Source organism: Sphaeramia orbicularis, chromosome 4 (assembly GCF_902148855.1).
Source record: "Sphaeramia orbicularis chromosome 4, fSphaOr1.1, whole genome shotgun sequence".
Taxonomy (NCBI): domain Eukaryota; kingdom Metazoa; phylum Chordata; class Actinopteri; order Kurtiformes; family Apogonidae; genus Sphaeramia; species Sphaeramia orbicularis.
In genome coordinates, this window is record NC_043960.1 from 26964240 (window position 1) to 26987308 (window position 23069).

Sequence of the window (23069 nt, forward strand, 5' to 3'; positions counted from 1 at the left end):
AAATCACCATAAATGAAGACTTGGTGCCCAAAAGAAAAGCAATGTCAGTTATCTGGAATTATTTCAGCTGCAAGAAGGATGATATTAAAACATGCGTTTTGTGTCACCACAATGAGAGGTAACAACTAATTTGTTTGACCATTTATGTCGGTGCACCACAGCTATTACATTCTCCTGAGTATTTTTTTTTAATATTGCAACATATATCACAGGGTTAAAAAAAAAAATCGCAATGTCAGTTTTTTTCCAATATCGTGCGGCTCTATCAGGTATGTATCTGATTTAGGACCACATATGAAAATGGCCTGGGTCTGATTTGGGGGGGTAGGGGGGTGGGCAGATCTGTGCTGTTCAGACTGTCACTTAAGGGCAAAACAGTCAGATCTGAACCGCTTTTACCTACAGTGTGAACGTATCTAGTCAGATGTCTGTGTTTGAGCTGCTTGTTGCAGTGGAATATATGACAAAGAGCTGACCCTGCCTCTCAGAGACCCTCTCTGACATCGGCTTGAAAATAGCAAAAATGAGTCACAGAGAATACCTTAGTCACAAATGAAGCTGGGGAGAAAAACTTTCCACAGCAATTTCTTAAGCTGCTGTAAGTACACAGAGGACCTATTTTTTTGTTTTCTTTCTCGAGGATCAAACTGATAACGTCAGAGCTTATTGATACTCCAGCCTTTAATTATTTGGCCCGGGAGCTCATTTAGGACCGTGATTTGGTACCAATCCTTACTTTTGAGAGCATAACAATCCCCTAAAACTGAGTCTGGGAAAATGATGTGAAGAAGTTGGGGGTGAACTAGAAGTTTCTCTACACAGACTATTTAAGCCTTGACAGCAAAAGCACAGATCCTGGTCTTTGGTGACAGTGCTCAGACAGACAGGACCACTTTGTTTGGAGGTCTAGCTCTCTTTGTTTTTTTAACTGAAGGATGTGTATCAGACATTTTTTTATAACAGTTCACACCTTCCATGTCAATCTGTCAAACCAACAATCCTTCCATTCCATTGTGTGTATGTGTCCTCTCACCGCATCGGCTCTGCAGATAGTGTTGGCGACGTGGCGGCAAAGCATTTTCAGCCAGGTGCTCTTAACCGTTTCCTCTCCGGCCAGTTGGAAGCTGAACAACAAGTTCTCCTGTTCAGTCGGAGGGCGAACCACCAAAGCGAAAGCGTTCACACACTCTGGAGGGAGAGACACACACACACACACACACACACAGTGAAAACGGGAAAATAATCCCAGAACCAGGTACAAAGGGAAAGAGGGGAACGGCCGGTCAAGAGAACCAGATGAAGAGAATGAGGAGGAGGAACATGATAGGAGGAGGATGTTGGACGAGGAGAAAGGAAAGGGGAAGCAGATGGAAAGATAAGAGCAGGCAGAAGTGGGGAAAGAAAAAAAAAAACATGGGAGACAAATTTACTTCAGTGCTGCATCCAAACTCCACTAACATTAATCACTAAAGCTCTCTGTGCAGTAGAGGCACAATTTGTCTCAACACTGTGTTCTCTCCACGGTGGAAAAAACACAAGAAAACAAACTATGTAAAGAAAGCTCACATACACCTCCTATATGTTGAACTGTGTGGTCATAAATATGGTTAAAATATCACCCTGCCTCATGTCTTTCAGCTTTCCCTCAGCCTATTTTAAGCTTAGTTTGGTTCTGCTTCTCTATATTAGTGATATCAGTGGCTCTATGCATATTCAGTTTATTCTATTATTATACCACTTAGATCTGAGATTTATGTTCTACTCTGAAGAAAAACAGTACTTTGGTGTGAATATAAGAAATTTTCGCTTTAACACAAAACTACATTTTTTAAGTATCTGAATACATAATCTTGAGGGAGATGATTCTGGTTCCTTATTTTCAGTTGTTCTGTGATGCAGAGTGGTTGCTTAAATTGCTACCATTTTCCACCTACAGATAATGTAATCCCTATTACCTAATTAGCTTAAAGAGGACACTTAAAAGTTAGAGGAGGAGAGCAGCAGAATTAAGTAAGTCATGAGCAGAATGTTTGGGGGCACTGAGCAGTTGGAAAAAAAAAACAAAACATTTTTGTAACTGACCTTGTATCAGCATATTGGTCGAATTATTGTTCATCAACTGAATTTTTAAAACAATTTTAAAGATTTAGATGATGAACAACAGCTAATAGCCTGAATAAATGCTTTAACAGCTTTGTGGCATCTTTCCTCTTTTGCTTATTTCTCCCTCTGTTGCTGCTGGAACGATCAGAATCATCCTCAAAGTCTGAAAGAGTCACACTAATTAGCTTAGTCAGTTCAGTTCATTTTAGCAGTTTACTGTGAAGCTCATAAGTTCGGAAAGACTTTGCAAAACAAAACAACAAAAAAAACAAAAAAAAAACAAAAAAAAAACGGGGCAAACATATGTGAAAAAAGAGGGGCTCTACAGCACATCATCTGGGGCTGTAGCACGTCATGATGCTTACTTGTACTTAATTACAATATACGATCTACTAGTGTCATTTCGATGCATTAACTAACATTAGCATAAATGTGTTATATTCAGTCTTGCTAATGGTGTGTTGAAGCTGAAATTTCTATGAGATACTTAGCAGTGTGGCTACTGTTTGCATTATCTTGGCATAGTTTCAGCTCTTGCTCCACCCACTTCTCCTAATATGGTCAGTTAAAGGCTTCAAAGTACAACCTATCTGTTAATGTCACAGTTACATCTACTTCTTTTATCGTTTGTGTTAAGAAAACTATGTATAATAGCATGAGGGGATGAGGAATTAGAAGTGTACTTGCGCAAAAAAATAGTTTTTCTAAAGTACAATTCAAATATGAAAACACTCAGCACACTCTAAACATAGCCCTTCATTCAGATTAATGTTATCAGACATTTATTCTTCACTGTTTAGCTCTCTTCTTCAGTTCTGGCAGTAGAAACAGTGCTTCCCCTCACCAAGTTTATTTCCCAATTGGAAAAAAAAACTTGCTTTGCCTGAGATCAGATGAACCACATTTTAAAAAGCCACAATGTTAATGTGTTTTGGAACATCTATAAGATATAAAACTGAATTTTATGCAATAGATGGAGCTGAATATATGTGGTCTCATTATATCTGTCTTTTGGGTGAAGGGGCTCTTGCATGAAACCTTAACAAAAGCAGATAAGTGGAGAAGACGACGTAACTATGTGCATTTATAAAGCTGTTTCCGCTGGCCATAGAGAAGAAAATAACATGTCAGTCAGGTCGGATTTCTGTATTTAAAGAACGTGTCTTTGTGGAAGTTGCCAAAATAAACAAAGAATGTAAAAAAGTGATGTGGAGGAAAGCCAACACAAGTGCAACACTAAACAGGAGCATTCCCTTTAAGGAAATGACTCAAGTGTCCATCCTTTGACGTCATCTATGTGTAGTGTTTTCCTCTCAGTTTGACTTCCTGAAAAAATACAGCTACAGCAAATGTTAAAATGAACTACCTGTGTTCTACAAAGATTTCCTGAAGACAGCTGAAGAAAAAGCGACTTTTGCAGCAAAATATGCCATTAACTAAACATACAACATATCTACAGCCACTGCCATTTATCACATTACATGGGTTTTACAGCTAAATCCGTGTTGCGGACCGTGATGGCGTTTCCGCGTTCATTACAGAGCCTCTGACCGTCCAAATGAGTCGTACCTGACGATGATGAAAAGCTGAGAAACCGCATTTTACCTCAATTATTTAACTGTAATGATAGGATTAGCGATTCAAACATCATTAATCATTTTAGATCGTTGGCTGCTCTTGGTAGCAGATGGCTGTTTAGGTCTTTATGGGTTAAATACATGTTAGAAAACAGTCAATGAAAACATTTAAATACACACTAAATTTACTTTGCAGACCACTAGATTTGCACTTTTACAGGTAGCGCCATCTGTTCATTGAGTTATTGTTGAGTTTTTATGTTTCAACATGGTTATCTGCAAAGCACATTATTCATTTTGTGAAAGGAGTGCAATGGCTACGAAGAACACAATATAATGCAAGAATCCATTCAACCAATGGAAATGAAAGTAAATAAAAATGGTTGGTGCCATTTTTTCAGCAGGCACTTTTATCTTTTTGTTATTTAAATGGCTATAATGCATTCTGCCACATTGCTTAGCTCTGTGTCTGTACACCAGCTTGCATCTTCTGTCCCTAGTTTTTCAAAACAGAGAATCCTGCTGGTTTTTTTTACCCCATTTTGAAACTTTATACACTCAACATTTTTTTTTTCATAATTCATTCATGTGCTGCGACCAACTCAGAACCCCTTTAATGCTTAGTGCAGCCCAGTGTGTGGACCGTGTGAGTCTGTGTGTGTGTGTTTGTGTTACCCTCTGTGTCCTGCAGGTCCAGCACTCTCCGGATCTGCGACAGAGGCATCAGTGTGATGTGTTTGAGCGGGGGCGGCGGTCTGGTCTGTCCCAGCGGACTCTTGAACGTATTGATCACTTTGTGGCGCTTCCTTGCAATCTACGGAGACGGATGCACACAAACACGGGCAACAACGTGAGGCAGCAACTTAGGAGGTGGAAGTGGGGAAAGTCAAAGATCCTCGGCGCTCGTATAACAAACTGCCTGTGTGTGTGTGTGTCCTTGCAGTTAAGAATTGAGTGCGGTTGCGGTGGGTGCAGCAAGCTTTTATTGGTTACTTGGCAATAAATCAATGGAGCCTTCATAGAGGTAAACGATGCAACTCATTAGTGTCACATTAATTAGACGCTGAGAAAGAGAGAGAGATGAGGGAGAGGATAAGCTGGGACACTACATCATAGGTCAGTGCGGGTGAACAGAAAGGAGTGTGATTGTATGAATGCAGGGATTAAACAATGATTAGTGAATGACGATGAAGAGGAGAGCAAGCCCGCCCCCTCCTATACGCCACATTAACACTCATTCAATAGAGCACATATAAAAAAGACATAGCAACATGTCAGAAACCCATGTGTGTCTGGCTCTTCATCCCACACGCCCATGCTCATTAGGAGGCGGCTCTGACACTCCTGAATCAGCGCCGCCACCCACCTCTTCTCTTTCTCCTGATTGCTAGTTCTGTTCTCTTGCTTATTAATGCGCTCTCAGCCTGCGCCAGCATTGACAGACCGCACACACATGAATCGATCATCTTTGCACTCATGCTGCTCTCCCAAACAGCAGCTCCCTCCTGTTCTTTTGTGTTGCGTTTTCCTCCGCTCACTGCATGTGCATGTGAATCTCAGCGTGGTTTTAAGAACATGCTGGTAAATTGGTGCAAAGTGTGAACAGATTATAATGATCGGAACAGGACCCGACATGGATCTCGAAGCTGTTTTTTAATTGGGTCGCTAATTGCAAAAGTAAAAAAAAACAATACAGTACTATACATGTCAGTCTTAAAATTAAAATAGAGGAAGAGAATGTAAACTATTAACTGCAGAAAAGCAACGTGAGATGTAGAGGAGAGGTGTCATGAAAATTGTGCATAAGATACAAAAAGACAAAGACAATGTAAAAGTCATGACACGGCAAAAGCACGAGATGAAAATGATGTAAAATAGCATAAGAGACTTTTCGACACTGTTTTGAAAGAGGAGGAGTCAGTAAAAATGTACACATCATTGCAATTTGTTATGTACTGTAGTGAAGAAATGTCTGAGGAAACATAAAATATATTCTTTTGGCCTGAACAAATTTTTAATTATAAATATATTAATTGGCCTGAAAAGGTTTGGGAAACACTGGCTTATATGGTTCAAAAAGTTTAGGGTATACTCATTCCTGTACAAGTACTGCTTCGTTAATTTGCTTATAATAATCAAATAGTCTGCTTACTTTGTTCATTAATGTTATTTTCATACCTGAGGCTGTTATATCCCACTTTCAGGATAATTAATCTGTTTAGTGGCAACAGGACTTTTTCAAACTCTGTATCATTGGTATCAGTTGAAGTTGAAGTCAATTATTATCGTTAAGCTTCTTAATTATTAATACAGACACTGACAGAAAATCATATGGCGCTCATAAGATAAAAATTACATCTATTCTTTATAATTAGTTCGATTTTCACTCCCACATTTGTTAATTAGCCGCTTTGAAGTTGATGCTCAGTGACTCATTTACTTGGGTATTTATTACTTTGACGTAGTGCTTGGTTCAAGAGTCACTCTTTATGATACATTTCCAATAACTGATTAATTAGATTTAAACTTTTCCTGCTCTAATTATTGTATTGTAAAAACAAACAAACAAAAATCTGTTGACCTCTAGTTGTCGCCTCAAAGTTTCTAACTGCCAAAATAAGCCGACAAGAAATCATGTAGACTCAGACCCCAACATGCACCCCTACTAAAGTCAGTAGTTGACAACAACAAGAAACAATCACTTCGAGGTGATTTCGATAAGACACAAGCCATACGTTTGGTGACAAACTGAAACTCCTTAAAGTCTAGTTGTGTTTCTGTGTGTGCGTTCTCACCTCGAGACAGTCATTGAAGAGGAAGAGGGTGACATTTTCTCCACGGTCACATGGCTGATCTCCCAGGGCGATAGTTTCTACTCGATAAACCAGGCTGCGATGGGAAGACAGCAAGTTGGCCTGAAAGAAAAAAAAAGAAAAATATCACTGCAACACAAGCCAAAGCATTTTTGTGTGTCAAAATGTCAATGAAACGGCTTATTGGACCAGTTCTGGAATGACTGGTTGACATCTGCTGAAAAGCATCAGAGTGCAACACACAGAAATTTAATTATAGCGTGAACTGATCTGATGGATGGTTTATTGTCATTTCTGAGAGACCATATGTGGAGCTCATACTTCACAATTTGTTTTGTCATCTGAAATGGAATGAGGAAAAAAAATCAAAGTATGCTTTAATGGTCTGAACAATAACAGATAATGCTGTTACTTACAGGACAGCCGTCAACTTCATAAACCACATCAAAGATCTGCTTTTGGCCTTCAGTCTTCCTCTTGTCCTCGTTAATGTGACTGGAAGAGAATGAAGAAAAACAGTGCGGATTAGTAGAGCTGGGTTGGGAAGAGGATCCGATTCCAATTGATGCTCATTTCATCTGTTATTGATCATTAATAAAATCCCCAAATCAGCTTTTTATTAAATATATGCCTTTTCCTGCGTAAGAGAAATAATTTTACTCTTGTTAGTCATAACTGCACTAAAGTAAAGTCTTATGTTCATTTTTGAATAAAAATAAATGTGTGTTAATTGTTATTTATGAACATGTATGTAAATAGAAAGTATTACATGGTTCCTACAGGTTTCGACAATTTAAATTTAAGACCTTTTTAAGACTACTTAGAACAGAATTTTATGCCTATTTCACCGCCATACTGTAAAAAATTTGTGACTACTAGAATTTAGGAAAATGTATTAATTTATTCTAGCGCCTTGATTCCCACCATTCTATATCATTTCTCACTGGGGGCTGCAAAATTAGTGATAACTGGTTCCTAATGTCAGTGTGAACTGTCGGGTTGGAGTGGATGGATCTATGTCGACTAACGTTACTTTCTTTGCAGGTTGGACATTTAACAGACACATTTAAGCACAACACAGCAAACAAGTTTATGGAAACATAACTTTTGACCTAACATATCAAATTTAATACCCTTTTAAAGACTTTTTTAAGGTATTAAATGCAGATTCATAAATTCAAGACTTTTAAGACCCTGTGGGGACCCTGTATTATAACTGTGGTCCAAAATTAACAACCAGAAAGCACTAAATGTAGGCACATAAGTCAATCTATGGGTTAAAAAAAACAACTATGATTTACCAGCACACTGATTCTGTTTTGTTCTGTCTGTCTTTCAGTTTGTTCCAGAGCCTGTTAGCTCATGGTGCTTCCAACTGATTCACATAAACTCATAAACTTTCATCCCTTCATATGGAGAGTAGGTACCAGCAGAGACTTCATGGTGCATTCAAACACACCTTTTAAATTCAGAAACCTAGACTTCATACATTCCTCAGGATTTCAGGAATGTCTTTGGGATTGTTATAGCCTAAAAATACCTGTTTTTACAACAGCTTCCCTAAGATGCACAATGCATAATTCAATGTTTGTTGGGAAGCTGTACTGTACTGCAATTTAGCATATTGTTCATGTTTTAGTTTACATTCTTTTTATGCCCAGAGATACTTTAAGCCTAAAACAATCATGTCAAATGCCATTAATTTCATTATGTACACAGCCTATGGGATGATGGAAATGAGCAGCATGAGACTTTCGGAGCCTACTATGGCAAAATCTTACATATGCAACAAGCATTAACTATAATCTAACTTCTGTTACTTTGTATGCTATGTCTCAGCGCAGTATTTTTATCCTTTAAGTTTAATTAGTTTTGCAGAAAATGTTCTCTAAATCCCTTTCTTTTCATTTGTGTCCAGCTCAACAATACCGGCTAATTATCATTAATATGACAGGTCATGAGGTGACGGGTGGAAATAGTCCAACAATGCCGCTTATGTGATAAAGACCGAAGCTACTCACGTCATCACTTCTTTCAGTGACTCGATTGCTTTCTCCAGTGTTATCTTGTCTGGGTTGTCATCGGACGTATGCTTCTTTATGTCTGTGAAGCGAGAAGAAATGGAAAGTTTGGAAAGACGGGCAGGCCGAGATGAAAATCGTGTCAGGAACACAGAGGCAGAAAAATTACAGACAGGTATCAAGGAGAGATAGTGGATGAAGGAGCCGAGTTTGGAGGCAGACAGATAAGAGAAGAAAGACAAGCAGGTATGTAATTAGAATGGAGATGATTCTGAGTGAAGTGTTCTAACAAAGGAGTAGGGTTGTGTTACCGTTAAGCAGCAGGGCCACACTGGGCAGCCTTTGTACAGGTCTAATGAGCAGCTCCACCAGTGTCTGTCTGCCACACTCGGGCTTAGACTGGTTGATCTACGGAATCAAAGTTTTACATAGAGGTCTGTTAGATCTAAATCCATTCTAAAGTGACAAATGACAATCCCTTTTATTTGCTGAGAGGCAGCCTAAATTGTGTTCACCGAGGGACAATTCTTTTGCCACATAAACCAAGGGCACACACACATCGGTTTGCACTGAACACATTCAGGGTGCTTACGTTTTCAAAACTGCTACCCCCCCCCCCCCCCCCCCCAAAAGACCTTGACTTTATGTACTTTCATACTTGTGTGCCTACTTTTTGGTTGAGATTGCATGTGTTGTGTGTTGTAGAACAGGTTATTTTAATAACTGTATGAATGCATAATTTGCAGTAAATTATGTTTTACTGACAGAAATGTTTTCAAAACATGAAAATCACAAAAGTGTATGGATATCACACAAACAAGTTTTATTAGATTTGTTCCAGTACCGACAAGTTAATGAAATCATATCCAGTTTTTTACATGCTTTCCTCATGTATTTCTCATGTGCCTTTGAGCATACTCTAAAATTCGACTATGAGAGAAACTTTTTTCCATACCTTATTAAGACTTTCACACAAAATTCCAGACTTTTCAAGGTCTGGAAAAAAGCGTTTCAAAATTCCAGACTTTTTAAGACTTCCAAGACCTGCCCAAGCACCCTGACATTAACCAGGTAACACTTACAAAATTTATGACGACAATTCATTTGAATTAAATACAAAACTGATCTGACACTACTGATGTTTGACACATTTTTCTTCATTTGCCAATAACTGCGCTAAGCTTGTTTTATGTGTAAAAAGTGTTTATTGTTCAAATTAAATTGTGGATGTAGCACTCAAATGGAATATATTAGGTTTTTGTGTCTAATTCTAAAAGATATTTCTGACTCGAGGAAGGCATTTGTAAGTTACACTCAACCAGTTTTGCTAATTAAAACTGTTACGGTAGTTAAGAATTAGCGCCCTACGTTTGGAGTAAATAAATATGTTTCTATTGAATGTAGCTCTCCACTGAGTATTGTGTCTACTTGTTTTTGATAAATATTTTTTGATAGAACACAAATCTGCCATTATTTCCTTTGGATTATTTGACTCACTTATACAATGTAATGTCAAAATTATAGAAAAAACAGATATTTTTAATACATATATGCCTTTCCATAGTCAGAAAAAGTCTAAATTGTCAGTATATTCTGTATAAAATGAATAACTTGAACTGATGCAGCTGTTTCACACAGTTTAGACAGCGCTTAATGCAGACTTATAGACCAGAGTTTGTTGTGTCTCTGAGAGGCAGGACATTAGGTTTTCTACCACCTCATGGATGTTGTGTGTGCACATTAAAGTCCAGCAAACACACACATATGGTAGATGGAAAGGTCATACCTTGAGAAAAGCATGGAAGCGTGGCTTTTGCTTCTCACACCGCACAATTGTCTCCTTGCTCATCTCAAAAAAGTTGACAAAGGGTGGGTAGGCCTTCACCAGCTCTTTGGACTGAGAGAAGACAAGAGGAAAGGTCAAGAGTGTTCAGAGGTGAATCCACATAAACAGAAAATAGTTTAAAAACAACAAAGGTACAAACAAACGTGATCCATGTCATTTCAGGAAAAGCGTCCCAAAATGTATCCATGGTGTCTGCAGGTTTCTACAAGTTAAATCTGAGACTTATATTAGACCATTAATAATGCAGTTTAAACGTCATTTCACATCCTGTTGGGCTCTGGCCAAAATTTGGTGATTCCTTCCATGTGAATACAGAATATGTGGGGTGATGACAGACTTTAGTCTATTGTTTATGTTTCTATCACTTCCCATTCACTTCCAGTTCATAGTTTAAGTGTTTTCGTGCATGAAATGCAACTGGCTTCAAATCAGTTATTTTCAACAAACGTCAAAAAAACCCACCTAATCCAATCAGTAATTTAAAAAAAAAAAAGTCAAAATCTTATTAAGACGTTTAATACTTATTAAGACTTAATAGTGTGGATGGACACACTATTAATAATATTTTTTAAAAACAAATACTTGGGTTAGTTTTTGCTTTACTCACATATTTGAGGATGATGTCTCCTACACTTCTGTCTTCTGACCAGTCTGTCAGCAGATCCTCCAGGTCACTCTGAAAAACGCAGAAACCAATAAGTGAAAAACCACAGCACCATTTCAAATATGCCACAACAATTAATTCACACATTTGGTTTGGGGGGGGGGGGCTTAACTAACAACACAAAAATGTTAAATAAGTAAAGAAGATAGATTACCTTTATTCTGGTGTGAACCTCATAGATGTCTGGGATGCTGCCAAATATGGTCTTTATTTCCTCTTGGGCAAGAATCGGTCCACCTACCTGCCCTTCTTTTTCCAGCGGTAGCTTGAAAAGCTGCAAGTGATAAAAGATACAAAAGATATAAACACTCACTGTTCACACACACATGTATTTTTCTAAAACTGGCACAAAAGATCCAAAAACAAGTTATGTATTCAGATATTATGTACAGATAAACCTGTGCTTTCAGATGTCACAGTAATAACCAAGACTTTACATTTTGCATTTAAGTTGAACAGTTTCTACAATGTGCATCATAAGTCTATATCTTTTTCAGACTTCTTTTGTGTCTTGTTTGGTGAAATAAACAGCTCAAGAAGTGCATCAATAGTCCAGACAATAACAAAGTAAATAAAACTGAGGAAAATGAACACATGCAAAGAAGTAGATATGCTGCTTTGAGACTGACACTTTAAGTACCAATGTCAGGAAGAGGTAGAGCACAGTATGCCTTTCAGATGTAGATTCATAGTATGGCTTTACACAATGAATAAAATATCTTTTGTTCGTTCCAAGGAAAGACACTATGTAATGTTAACTACAAGTTTTAGCTGCAAGTTGCTCTGTCATGTACCACCAAAGTAATGCAAATTTGCATAACACAAAAGAACCATTATTATGAACTGGTTGCAAGCTTTAAATCTGTTGGTCCTTGTGTGCTCAGCAGCTAGCTTTGGCTAGCAATTTACCTTAAAGTGAATATTTTTACTTAATAAAATTCACAGTATTTTACGAATTAATCAAATTAATGTCATAGTTGCCACACATTTAGTCTTCTTTCGACTCCTGTTTCATAACTACTATTCCTATTATTCCAGTAGATTCACCTGTGAGTAAGTTCTTGTAAACATTTTCAACGATGTTCCTCATTTCTCCTCCTATGTTTTTGGCTTTGGAAATGTGACAAATATGACACCTACTTAAATCTGCTGTTAAACTTGCATGCTCGACAGGCTTCAAGTTCAGAGCTACACCAATATGTTTATAAAGAATTAGGCAATGACTGTTCGCTATTGTTGATTGCTTCTTGATGCTAGTTAAAGCTGAAGGAGCTGAAAATACACACCTTCGTTTAGCAGCTTTCTGCTCTTGGTCTAAAACAAAAGATTACACACAAAGACAGATGACCTGATGTGTTTTCATGTCATTGTGGAAAAAGTCAAGCCGTGTTTCCAAGTCTCTGTGTTAAGACAGGGTAGGGGAATCACATCCAGGTTGAATCTGATCAGAAAATTTTAATTTCGACTATAAATCATGCATTTAATATGTGACTGGCCAAAATCGAGACATCACTGAAAACACAGTAAAGGAGTGGATGCAAAATTCTCATGTTCTCTCAAAAGCAATTACAATAGACTGAAAGGTAACTGTGGAACTTTTGCCCTACGATGCTCAAGCACTGCAACTTTAAATTATTAAAACTCATAAATGAAGACTGAAGTACTTAGCATGATAGCAGCCAACCAAGGTTACCGTTTTGTCACTGAAAATTTGAAATCTAATTAGCATTGTACCGTCTGCCAAACTGAATAAGGGTTTACAGTGTCTGCTGCTTCAATACATGGCTGTGAGATTCAGAAAACAGAACTGCTATACTGAGAAACCGAGCTCAAGTGTATTTCCTTTCCTGTATGACCGTGAAATTAAACAGTGAAAGAGAAGCGGGGCTGACTATGAAATGGCTCCAGCTCTTGGAGTGATCACCAGCTCTACTGGCAGCCATTACTAAATGTCTGGCTTATAGGGTCCACCTCAAATGTGCTATTCCTTTGATAAACGGCATGGCACTGAAGCTGCAGGGCAAATATTAAGGTGAATTTAACAGCGTGTGGTGGATTAGCTTTTAGGCTCAAGACAGTCTGCAATGCCACAACACAAAGTTTGAAGAGCTGCTGTTATATTATCTGACTTAGTTTAACTCTGTCAGCTTTGTGTGGATGAGGAGAAACGGGTGTACAGACGGAGAAGACAGATTAAAAAGAAGAGAGACAGACTGAGATAGACAGAGTAAATAAAAAAAAAACAAACATCAACAAAATGTAGGAAGCCTAAGAAAGATAGTGAACAGAAGAGTCGTAAAAAAAAAAAGTTTGGAGGGGAGGGAGATGGAAAAAGAAACGGGCAGGCAGGTCATTTTCTCCCTCACTGGTCAGCCGTTTGAGTCTCTGCTGGGACCAACTGATAAGACAGACCAAGTGAGAACGCGCACACATACACACACACACACACACACCTTTAATGACTGTAGCGGTTGTCAGGGGCAACCGACTGGTCGACCTGTAAGTGAGCGTTAGCATTGTGCTCACAGCGCGAGCATACAGACACATGGGGCTACCTGTAGAATAGTGCTCAGGATGTCTACATAGTTGCTCTCGGTCTGATAGAGCTCCTTGGAGACCTGCCACCTGGCTGACTGCTTAGGCAGAACCGGAGTGGAACTCTTGGACGGCTTCGAACTCTCTGCAGGAGCAAGACAGACAGTCGGAAGACAAGTTGTTAATGCTGTGCTGAAACGACGACGCAACAAGTCTTGGCAAACTATTTATTCATTATCAAAAGGAGATGCATTCCAATCTAACTGAATTAAAATAAGAATTGGCAAGTAAAACCAGTATCTGAAAAAAAAACAGGTATATCATGCCATTTCCAACCAAGGCCATTATTTAATGTAAAATGGTCACAACTTTTACTTTCCTGAGTCTCAAGAGGACATTGTGGTTAAAATGACAATGGTTAATGGTAACCCAGGATAAAACCATGATGATGAACTATCATGCTTTTAAAAGTCAAAAAAAAAAAAAAAAAGTCTGTGGTGTGGTTGTATTTTGGCATTTGTACTAAGAGAAACTACATTGATAAAGATATGGTAAAGATAATCAAGCTGTTCACACAACAAACAGAAGGAAAGTGGTTGTGACGATCATATTTTCATGAAAACCCACTACTGTATTAGACTCACTTACAATGAAAACAGTATATTATGTTTACCTAAAATATATTATATTCCTGTTTGAAAGATTCCAGTAACTATCATTGTCTTCTAAAGGCTCGTTTGTTTATAAATAAATGTCTTTTACACGGGGTCACCCCAGACACTCGAATACAACACAGATGATCCATTCTGGGCCTCAGCTGGTTACAAAAATACTGAATTTAACTGCGTGTATTCATACTTTTTGAACATTTTCAGCACATTATCTTTTGTGATTATAAATATTCATGTTGTTTTCATTTCTGTAGTCAGTATACCTCAATGGGAATGTTCTCATGTAAATTTGGGACTGCTTCTTGTGTTGATGCCTACGATGTTTTATTAACAGTACATTACATAAGTGGCATAAATACCAATACTGTCTTGCTTTCCGTTACACTTAGTTGACCTGAAAATTGACCATTACCTTACTAAAAGATTTTTTTTTTTTTAAGTTACTTTTTAGGCCTATACATTAAACTGAAGTTTGACTTCTTTTATCTCTCCAGTAGCATTAAAGGATCCATGGTCATCCATCTTCATTCCAGTCTCAGCTCTGTCCTACTCTTAGAAACAGCTGACCTGCACAAATTCCTGGCTGCTCCTCCTCTACTTGTTGCTGGTTACTGGTCCTCATGTAGGACTTCCGTCTCCTCTCCTTCCTGTCTGTCCTAAATCCTCTGGTTGTTCTCCTTCTCATCCTACTACCATCTCCTTGTCTACCTGAAATGTTTCCTACCCTGTCCTCTGGAACAGACAGGAATTCAAAGAATCAACTGTAATATTTCCAGTGTTTTCCACGGTCTCCATCAACGTCTTATTACCTGCTAAGGCCTTGCATGTCTCAGGGGTGTTTGAGATGTCCAGTAGAGAGTTCATGGACAGGGAGTGCTCTGCTGAGGCCCTTTTACGTGGCGGAGGGAAGGGGGAGATTTCTGTCTCCTTGGTGAGCTGAGCTAGCGTGTCCCTCAGACGCCGGCGCTTTCGGTTACTGTTGGGGGTTGTGAGGGAGAGGAGGGACACTGCCTTCTTCATCTCCGGGCTGTCGTTCTAAAACACAATGCGACAGAGATAAAAAAAATTTGTTAGTGTTTTATAAGCCGTTAAATCAAGTTGATTTCTGTCTGTTATTGGCACATTTTTTGCCTTGGTATAGGTATGCATTTGTGCCCTGTGATTTGTGGGAGCTTGATGTTCAGCAGCTGCTTCTCCACATAGTGAGGAGGAGCTGACAGTGCCTACTGTGAAACTTCCAGGTAGTAAAGTAGATGAGGACTTGTCTTCACAGTGAGAGTTTTTTTTTTCTTTTCTGCCAATATCACACAGCAACCTCAAAGGCTGGAAAATGAAGCCAGTGTGTAAAATACCATGTTAAAATGCCAAACTTTGCAGCAAAAATTAAAATGATTACATTCTGGTTTTGATCTCTGTAGCTAATTCATGACAGCTGTACACGGAGTGAATTTTTATACAGCTTACCTGCTTAAATTTCATTCAGAATTAACATTATTCTAAATTAAGGATAGGGGTTATTTGAGTATTGGGTGGATAATTGCCATCCACACCTTGGGGTTGTTGAAGGTTGCAGTTAAAAAAAAAAAAAAAAAAAAAGACCGCAACTGCATTTATGAAACAGCTGATATTTTTTGGTGGTGCTTAACATGACCATATTAGCCAAACAAAACAAGTGTATGCTAGTTCTTTTGTATAGTTTGTGGCAAAAAAAACAGGTGACTTAAACACAGCTGTGCATCTGAATGCACCCTGTGTAAGGCATCGCAAGGATGTTCATTTGTACAGTTCGAACCTGTCATTTTCTGCTGTTCGTCCAATAGCACACGATGGCTGTTAATCTCCCCACCCTGGGACAAATAAAGCATTATTTTATCTTATCATTGTAAACCATTTCCCCCTTGAGAACTGAAGCATTGGCAAAATGGCAGTAAATATATCCATTCTCTGCTGAACAATCCAATTGTCAATGAACATTAGCGGCACTAACAAAGCATCTTGGTGACAAGTACATTGCATTTCCTATAACTACGACTCTGTGGTTCACAAGGGAAGCAGCTGGTAATACAGAAAAGCAATCAGTAGCAGCAGTACCAGCTAGATTAAAAGTACATACAGGAAGGACGAAGGAAACTCCAAACCACAAACACTGCTGTGCAGAGTCACAATACTGTAGCTCAGTTTTTGGGATGTAATGTTATGTATACTCATAACAAACATTTTGGTGTGCAACATTTGGTTTAGTGGATATTTTCTGTTTAGTATGCCCTGTGAACCAAACATTTGTTTTGGCATCATCAACACTCCAAATAAAATCTGGATGTGTTCCAATCATTGGATTACAGATTTGATGCTGCACTATACAGCATCACATCAGCATTGTCAGAGAAAATGACCAATAAGCAGGGAAAAGCTGTGCAGAAGTAGCAGCAAAACTTCAGTTAACTGTTTAACTTCAAAACTGTGTTCATTTCGATCATTTCAATGGTCCATGCACTGATGTAATTGTATCTAAATGACGTTATTTACAGCTCTACAAGGTCCCCTCAGTAATAATGATGATGTGCTGCAGGGTGTGACTTTGAGTTACATTCTAAGATTTTAAGTGACAGCCTAAACAAAAGGAAAAGCTTTCCTTTGGGTCTGTGTTTGTTCTCATTCTGAAGCGCGGCACAGCAAAACTTAAAGTTTGTGCGAATTGGTCATAGGTCCATTTTTTTGTGGAGCTTAAACACGTTTCATGTACAGATATTTAGAGGGTAATGTCTGTCACCAGCAGAATTCATGAAGTTTATTGTGCCCTTTAAAACTTAAAGAAGGGCATGGAGCACATCCAGCACACACCATGAAATCAGCCTGGGGGAATAAGGAGGGGCCAGAATAAATATGTTTCCTGAGTTGAGGGTGCATTTATTGTGGAAAATATTTCCATTATGGTAGTGATGAGGTCTCATCATCCTGCTGCATGGTCATCAAAAAACATTACTGTTTTAGTTTAAAACTACTATACAGGTGACATACCAAACTTTGACTTTTCCTCTTCTCTGGGTGTTAAAAAAAAACAGCAGGTCAAGTAACCACAGCACACACCCAACAAGCTTAACAAAGATTGATTACGTGAAATTTTTAAACACACATGAGAAGAAAGACCCGAGTGGGCAATAAGTTTGCATGTATATTTCTGTATGCAGCTCACACGTTACACCATTAAACTGTGGACTTTTGCAGTTATACAACTGTACCAGCTCTGATTGTGATTGCAAGTGTGATCATATTAATAGTAAAGCACCAAACAAACATCAGCCACAAAACACTCACCTTTTCATATAGGTACATGGACTCTCCAGCCCGAGCATCCATTTGAATACTGCCCCAGAACCACTGGAAGAAACAGAGAGAAAATGTTTTTTTTGTTTTTTTTTCCTCTCCAAAAAACACACACAAACAACTGGGTAAAGACAGAACAAGGTGCAAAGATAAAAGGTCTCTGATAGAATAATGGCATACAGTTGCCTTGAAAATCAAACAGATGGGCCAAGTAAAGAAAAGAGCTTATTGATTGTGGGGTTATGAGTAGAGCTAAACCAGCACTCTACCTTAATACAGATTATTCATCTGCTGGAAGAGGAAATCTATTATTGATCCCCTCCTCTGACAGCAGACACAGAGAGAGAGCGAGAGAGAGAGAGAGAGAGAGACAGAGAGACAGAGAGAGGAGAAAGGAGAGAGAGAGAGAGAGAGAGAGAGAGAGAGAGAGAGAGAGAGAGAGCTGAGGCTGTATTGATTGAGGTTTAACCTAAAAAGGAATCTTGATCAGATGATCATTTGACATTCTGTTGAGGAGGAAAAGGGGTTCATTATTTTGTTCCTGCAAGCCTGGTGCCGATGGACCAAAACCTCAGGGTACACCCATCACTGACATGTCAAGACAGTACCTGACCGGCAGAATGGAAGTGCTGGTCTTCAGGAGCAAGAATTAAAATACACTCAGCTTCAGAGATATTGAACTGTAAGCTTTGCACGTGTGCACTAGAGTCTAATTTCCATTCTCCTGTTTTCTTTATGCTCACAAATTGTTCAATTTGTCATACAGGATTTCCATTTTATACATAATGGAAAGAGGAAGATTTAACCAAAGTCATTGTGTTTAGAGACAGGTATCTTTAGCTATTAAATTTTAGTTTGACCGTCGATAAAATAATTCAGTTAATTCAAGTATAGAGGGTTTTTTTTTTTTTTTTTTTAACTTGTATCAGCTTGTTTTGACTTCAAGTTACATAGGTTAGGAAACACATCCAGTAGAGGTCAACTATCCTCTAATACTCTATGCTCAATAACCTTGCAATTATTTTTGTAAATACAAGTTAATTCTAACTGCTTGCTTAATTTGAAATTCTCTGCTCTTTCCACTAAATCCTCAAGTAACAGTCGAAGTCAAATTAGCAGGTGTACCTGCACACACACAAACATAGGTACAGATTCCTACCTCCTGTTTGACCACAAAGACTTTCTTGGAAGGACAAAATGGCAGCTCCTTCACTGAGTTCTCCTCTACTACCATGTGGGTGCACCTCTCGTCTCCAACCTCAAGATAACTGCCACCTGAGAGGAGTAAAAAAATAAAAACTTTTTATAGACACATACTGTATATAGAGTAGATACTCTACAGTGTACTGAACACTTCATCAACTGCCAGCTTTAAATTGGCAGTTAACAGCTGTTGCTTGGTATTCAGATTCAGGCTATTTCACTCACTTTAATGTGTTATCTCTAAAAACAATGCGAAAAATGCAAATACATTAAAACGGAAAGAAATTACAAGTATAGTCCATGACCAAAAATTGAGAGGTACTTGACAGGATGAATCAATTTGGTGAGTTTTAGTGAGATCAAATGTTTAACCTGACTCTAAACCCTAATGCATAATCATTAACCCCCTGAGAACACACTGAATACAATGGTGTGCTTTTGTTTTGCTGACCATGTTTAAGCGTCCTTTCCTCCATGTTGGCTTTCTCTTCATCCGAGAAACCCAAAAAACTGAGGATGCAGTCCTGGAACGGGGGCACTTTGAACTCTGTTCGGAACTCTTCTTCTCCCGCATGAAAGGACCTTCATATGTACAGATGGGAGACAGACTTTTATAAACTCTGAGATATATCACCCAGGTTTCCTTTTAAGAGTTTCAGTCGTAAGTATGACAGGCTTAGCAGAAATTAGATTCAAGTCCTTAAACACAAGTTTCCTCACACAGAGAATAGTAAAACACAAAACTTAAGTACTTTGGCATAGACTTTCACATACTGCATTCACCAAGAGGAGTGACATTGAGTAACTATATACAACTCACTAAACATTCTTGAAAAAGCGCAATTTATGTGTAAGAAAGCAAAATATTATTCAGCATACATGAGCATAACAAAAATAATATTAACCCTGGCACACTAGCAGCTATGCATAGTCTTTTCTGCAATTAAAATGATGTGCTTTGAACTTACAAATCATCTCGTCTTTCCCAGGCCTTGTGAATCCAGGAGGGGGTAAGGATGGGCGTCCCCATGCACACAGCCAACTTTAATATGAGAGCACAGTAAATTATGGTAAACACAGAGACAAGTAACACAATGAGTAGAAACTTAGGAAATATAATAACAAAAAGAAGGGCATGACATATGTCTATGCACACTTTCAGAAGACACTTCAATAATTCTACTGTCAATGCTCAGTGGAACTTTTTCCCCAGTCTGTTTTCATTATTCCTGATCGCTCTGTCACTCACAATCACAACAGCAAGACGACAGGTACAAACAGTTTCCACTTCAGGCACAATGCAAAAACAAGTATGAGAGGCTCGGCAGTTGAAACAGTCGCCCCTTTCTTCCTTTTTTAGTTAGCATGATGCTTTCAAATGGAAAACAGCCTCGACTGCCTGTCACGAAGCTGACGACTTCTCACTGCATTTTGTCTTGTTCTTGTGGAACAAAATACTATCTCCATAAGAGAAAGAGGAAAGGACAGGTGGTGAGGTGAGAAAAGTGACAGCAAATGAGAGGAGGGAAGATAAGATTAAAAAGAAAGTTATTGCCAGAGCTGATTAAAAGAAGTAAGGCATCAATCGTTAGCACCTATGCAGAGAGAAGGCAGGAGAATCAGTTGTCAATCCATTTATTCATCCATTCATCCATCCATCCATCCATGTCCCCATGGAGGACGCCGTGTACTGAAAAAAAGATTCAGTGGGTAATTTTCCATTTTGGGCATGACAATATAAGAATTAGGTCCAGCACTTATTGCATTTTTGGCAGCAATTCAGCCAAATCAATGTAAAATCTATGTAGTGGGCTGCAAAGCTAAGTACAATGACTTTCCCCAGATTCAATGGTTGCAGCTGGGCTACAAGGGACCACTGCAGCAAGTACTGTTTGTAAAGTTCTTGGATTAAGTACTTAATTATCTGGTCTAGCTTTTCTGTATTTTTCTATGCAATTATAGTATCATAATAGTTATGTCACATCATTTCTGTCATTTTATGTCATTAAAATTTGCAAAATTTTCTTGCGAGTGGAACTCTAACACCCCCCCCACACACCCACACACACACACACACACACACACACACCTAAAAATGCTGAGACACAAATGCCTAAGACCTCTGACCACTTTAATGTTAGCACTGATGGGCCCATCAAAGTCCCATTATATATCTATATTTGTATAATATGTGTAGTTAAGCCTTTCAAGTCATTTAAAAAGCTGATGTTTCTGGTGAAAAAGACATTCTAACTACAGATGTTGTGACATGTATGATTTGTTCCAATGGTGATAAAACACACAGTCTAATCTGTTTTTGTAGAACATTAAAATGTCACAGCAGAGTTGACCTTTTGCTCATACAATGTCATCACTTCACCACTTTAAGCTATTATACATTATTTCTGTGAAATATTGTCATAATTAGCATCATGGATTTTTGATTTATGGGCAAAAAAAAGGTTTTGTTGGATCAGTTCATCCTTTAGTCCATGTAAACAATTGTGCCAATGAACCTGCTCCTGAGATAATTTGTTCATAGTGGTTGAAAAGACAGACAATGGAAAACATCATTCGGCCATGACTACTGCCAGCAAAGAGGCATAAAAAGTTCTGGCTTTCCAGTATCTGGTTCTTTTAGGGTGGTTATTTTCTCCAGTGTAATTCTTATTTTGGGCCCCTCAGCTCAGTTGTACATTGATCTAAGAGTGTTTCACTGCCAGCACTATTCTGCTTTTGCTAGATAGCTAGATTTCAGGCAGAGTTGCCAATGTTCTTGCTATGCTGACCTGACACTACTGAATAAACAGAAATGGATTAGTACAGACATAAAACTGTTCAGTTGTGCTTCATCTGTTATTCAGTCATTTACTGGTGTTACTCATGTGAAGAATCTTTCATTGGGTTTGGCAAACATAATGTAGGAAATGCTGATGAATAAAAAAACAAACAAAAAAAAAAACCTTAAAAATTCTAAAACTTTGACATAAGGTCAAACTATAATCCCTGTAGAAGTTGTTCCTGAACTCATAATTAAATATCTCTTTAAATTCAACAAATTGTAAATAAAACCTCACAAAGTTCAGTTCTCTTTTTACATTTTAAAGCACTGAGGTGAAGTTCATACAAACAGACCACTGTTGTCAGTGAAAGCCAACCTCTCTGAAATGATCACAGCATACATATAACGCTCCTATTTTTTTTTTTTTTATATCTCTTAACTGCACACACAACAGTAGAACCAATCATTCAACTCACAGCAGCCACAATGACATCACTTTCTTTATATGAATACAACCTGGAGGTCCAAACAAGGTTTTCCTTCAATGCCTGGTTTGATTTAGCTAAAATGTTTCATGGTGTTCATTCACTCTGATGTATGAGTTTATGAGGAATTCAATCTAAAGAAAATCCAGACAAATAAAAATACTGTATATTTGTTCTCCTTGTAAGGCTGCAGTATATGTGAATACAGATCTGACGATCCCTCATCCACAGCTGAACTTTGCTGTATTTAGCGACTGAAACACATCAGTCAGAGATGTTTATGGGCAAGAACCCAAAACTTGTCACACATCTTTCTTTTAATTCTATGGAGAGGTGATCTAAGTATTTATAGTTTGACACAGATGTTACATTCATGTGGGAACTGTGTTCTTGCCCTCCAGGTGCCTTGTGCTGTATAATCATATGAAGCCTGCTACTTGTTTCAACTCATTACAAAAAAAAAAGAAATACACAGCTCACAGTATTTGTTGTATGGACCGTTATAAGGATTGTTCACCATGTCATGACATATGAGAAATATGTCAGTTATATTTGTTAGTAGATGAGGGAAAATGGGGATTTGGGGTTCACAAAAAATATGAAGCACTGATTTCTTTGAAGGACGAACAAATACAGTAGTAAACACCAAAGATGAACGTGCACCAACCCTGTATTTCTCTCCATGGGTGGAGTAGGCGATGAGGTGAGTAACCTTCGTGCTAAAGTCTTTGCGGATGGTTCCACCCATGTGATGGACAAGATTCACCAGGTTTTTCTAAAAGGAAAGCAAAACACAACTAACAGATTCTAATCTTTACAAGGTTACTATTAGTGTTAACACAGATACAAAGCGAGGAAACTAATTGTTGAAAATTGTCAACTCACTATTTCTTCTTTGTTCCTGAAGCCGGTGAAACACAGTGACATGTTCAACATGGTGGTGGAGTATAGAGGACGACACGAAAACAGTAGAGGCTGTGAAGACACAAAAATCATTAAAACACTTATTACAATCAAGATCTATATATTAAATACAGCAAATGTT

At 38.3% G+C, this 23069-nt stretch overlaps 1 protein-coding gene across 3 annotated transcripts in view; it reads right to left on the bottom strand.

The window, feature by feature from the left end:
* Positions 1–23069, bottom strand: part of ect2 (epithelial cell transforming 2) — a 59672-nt gene that overhangs the window by 20169 nt on the left and 16434 nt on the right. For all 3 annotated transcript variants that reach the window (XM_030131312.1, XM_030131311.1, XM_030131310.1), the window contains 17 exons: positions 22910–22999; positions 22692–22799; positions 19726–19799; positions 19209–19339; positions 18714–18829; positions 17546–17608; positions 15040–15265; positions 13580–13704; positions 11179–11298; positions 10968–11036; positions 10301–10411; positions 8826–8922; positions 8515–8596; positions 6910–6988; positions 6476–6595; positions 4356–4494; positions 1034–1188 (listed from right to left, as the gene is read on the bottom strand). In XM_030131312.1, coding sequence (XP_029987172.1) covers positions 1034–1188; positions 4356–4494; positions 6476–6595; positions 6910–6988; positions 8515–8596; positions 8826–8922; positions 10301–10411; positions 10968–11036; positions 11179–11298; positions 13580–13704; positions 15040–15265; positions 17546–17608; positions 18714–18829; positions 19209–19339; positions 19726–19799; positions 22692–22799; positions 22910–22999 — 1905 coding nt within the window. The remainder of the gene's footprint in view (positions 1–1033; positions 1189–4355; positions 4495–6475; positions 6596–6909; positions 6989–8514; positions 8597–8825; positions 8923–10300; positions 10412–10967; positions 11037–11178; positions 11299–13579; positions 13705–15039; positions 15266–17545; positions 17609–18713; positions 18830–19208; positions 19340–19725; positions 19800–22691; positions 22800–22909; positions 23000–23069) is intronic.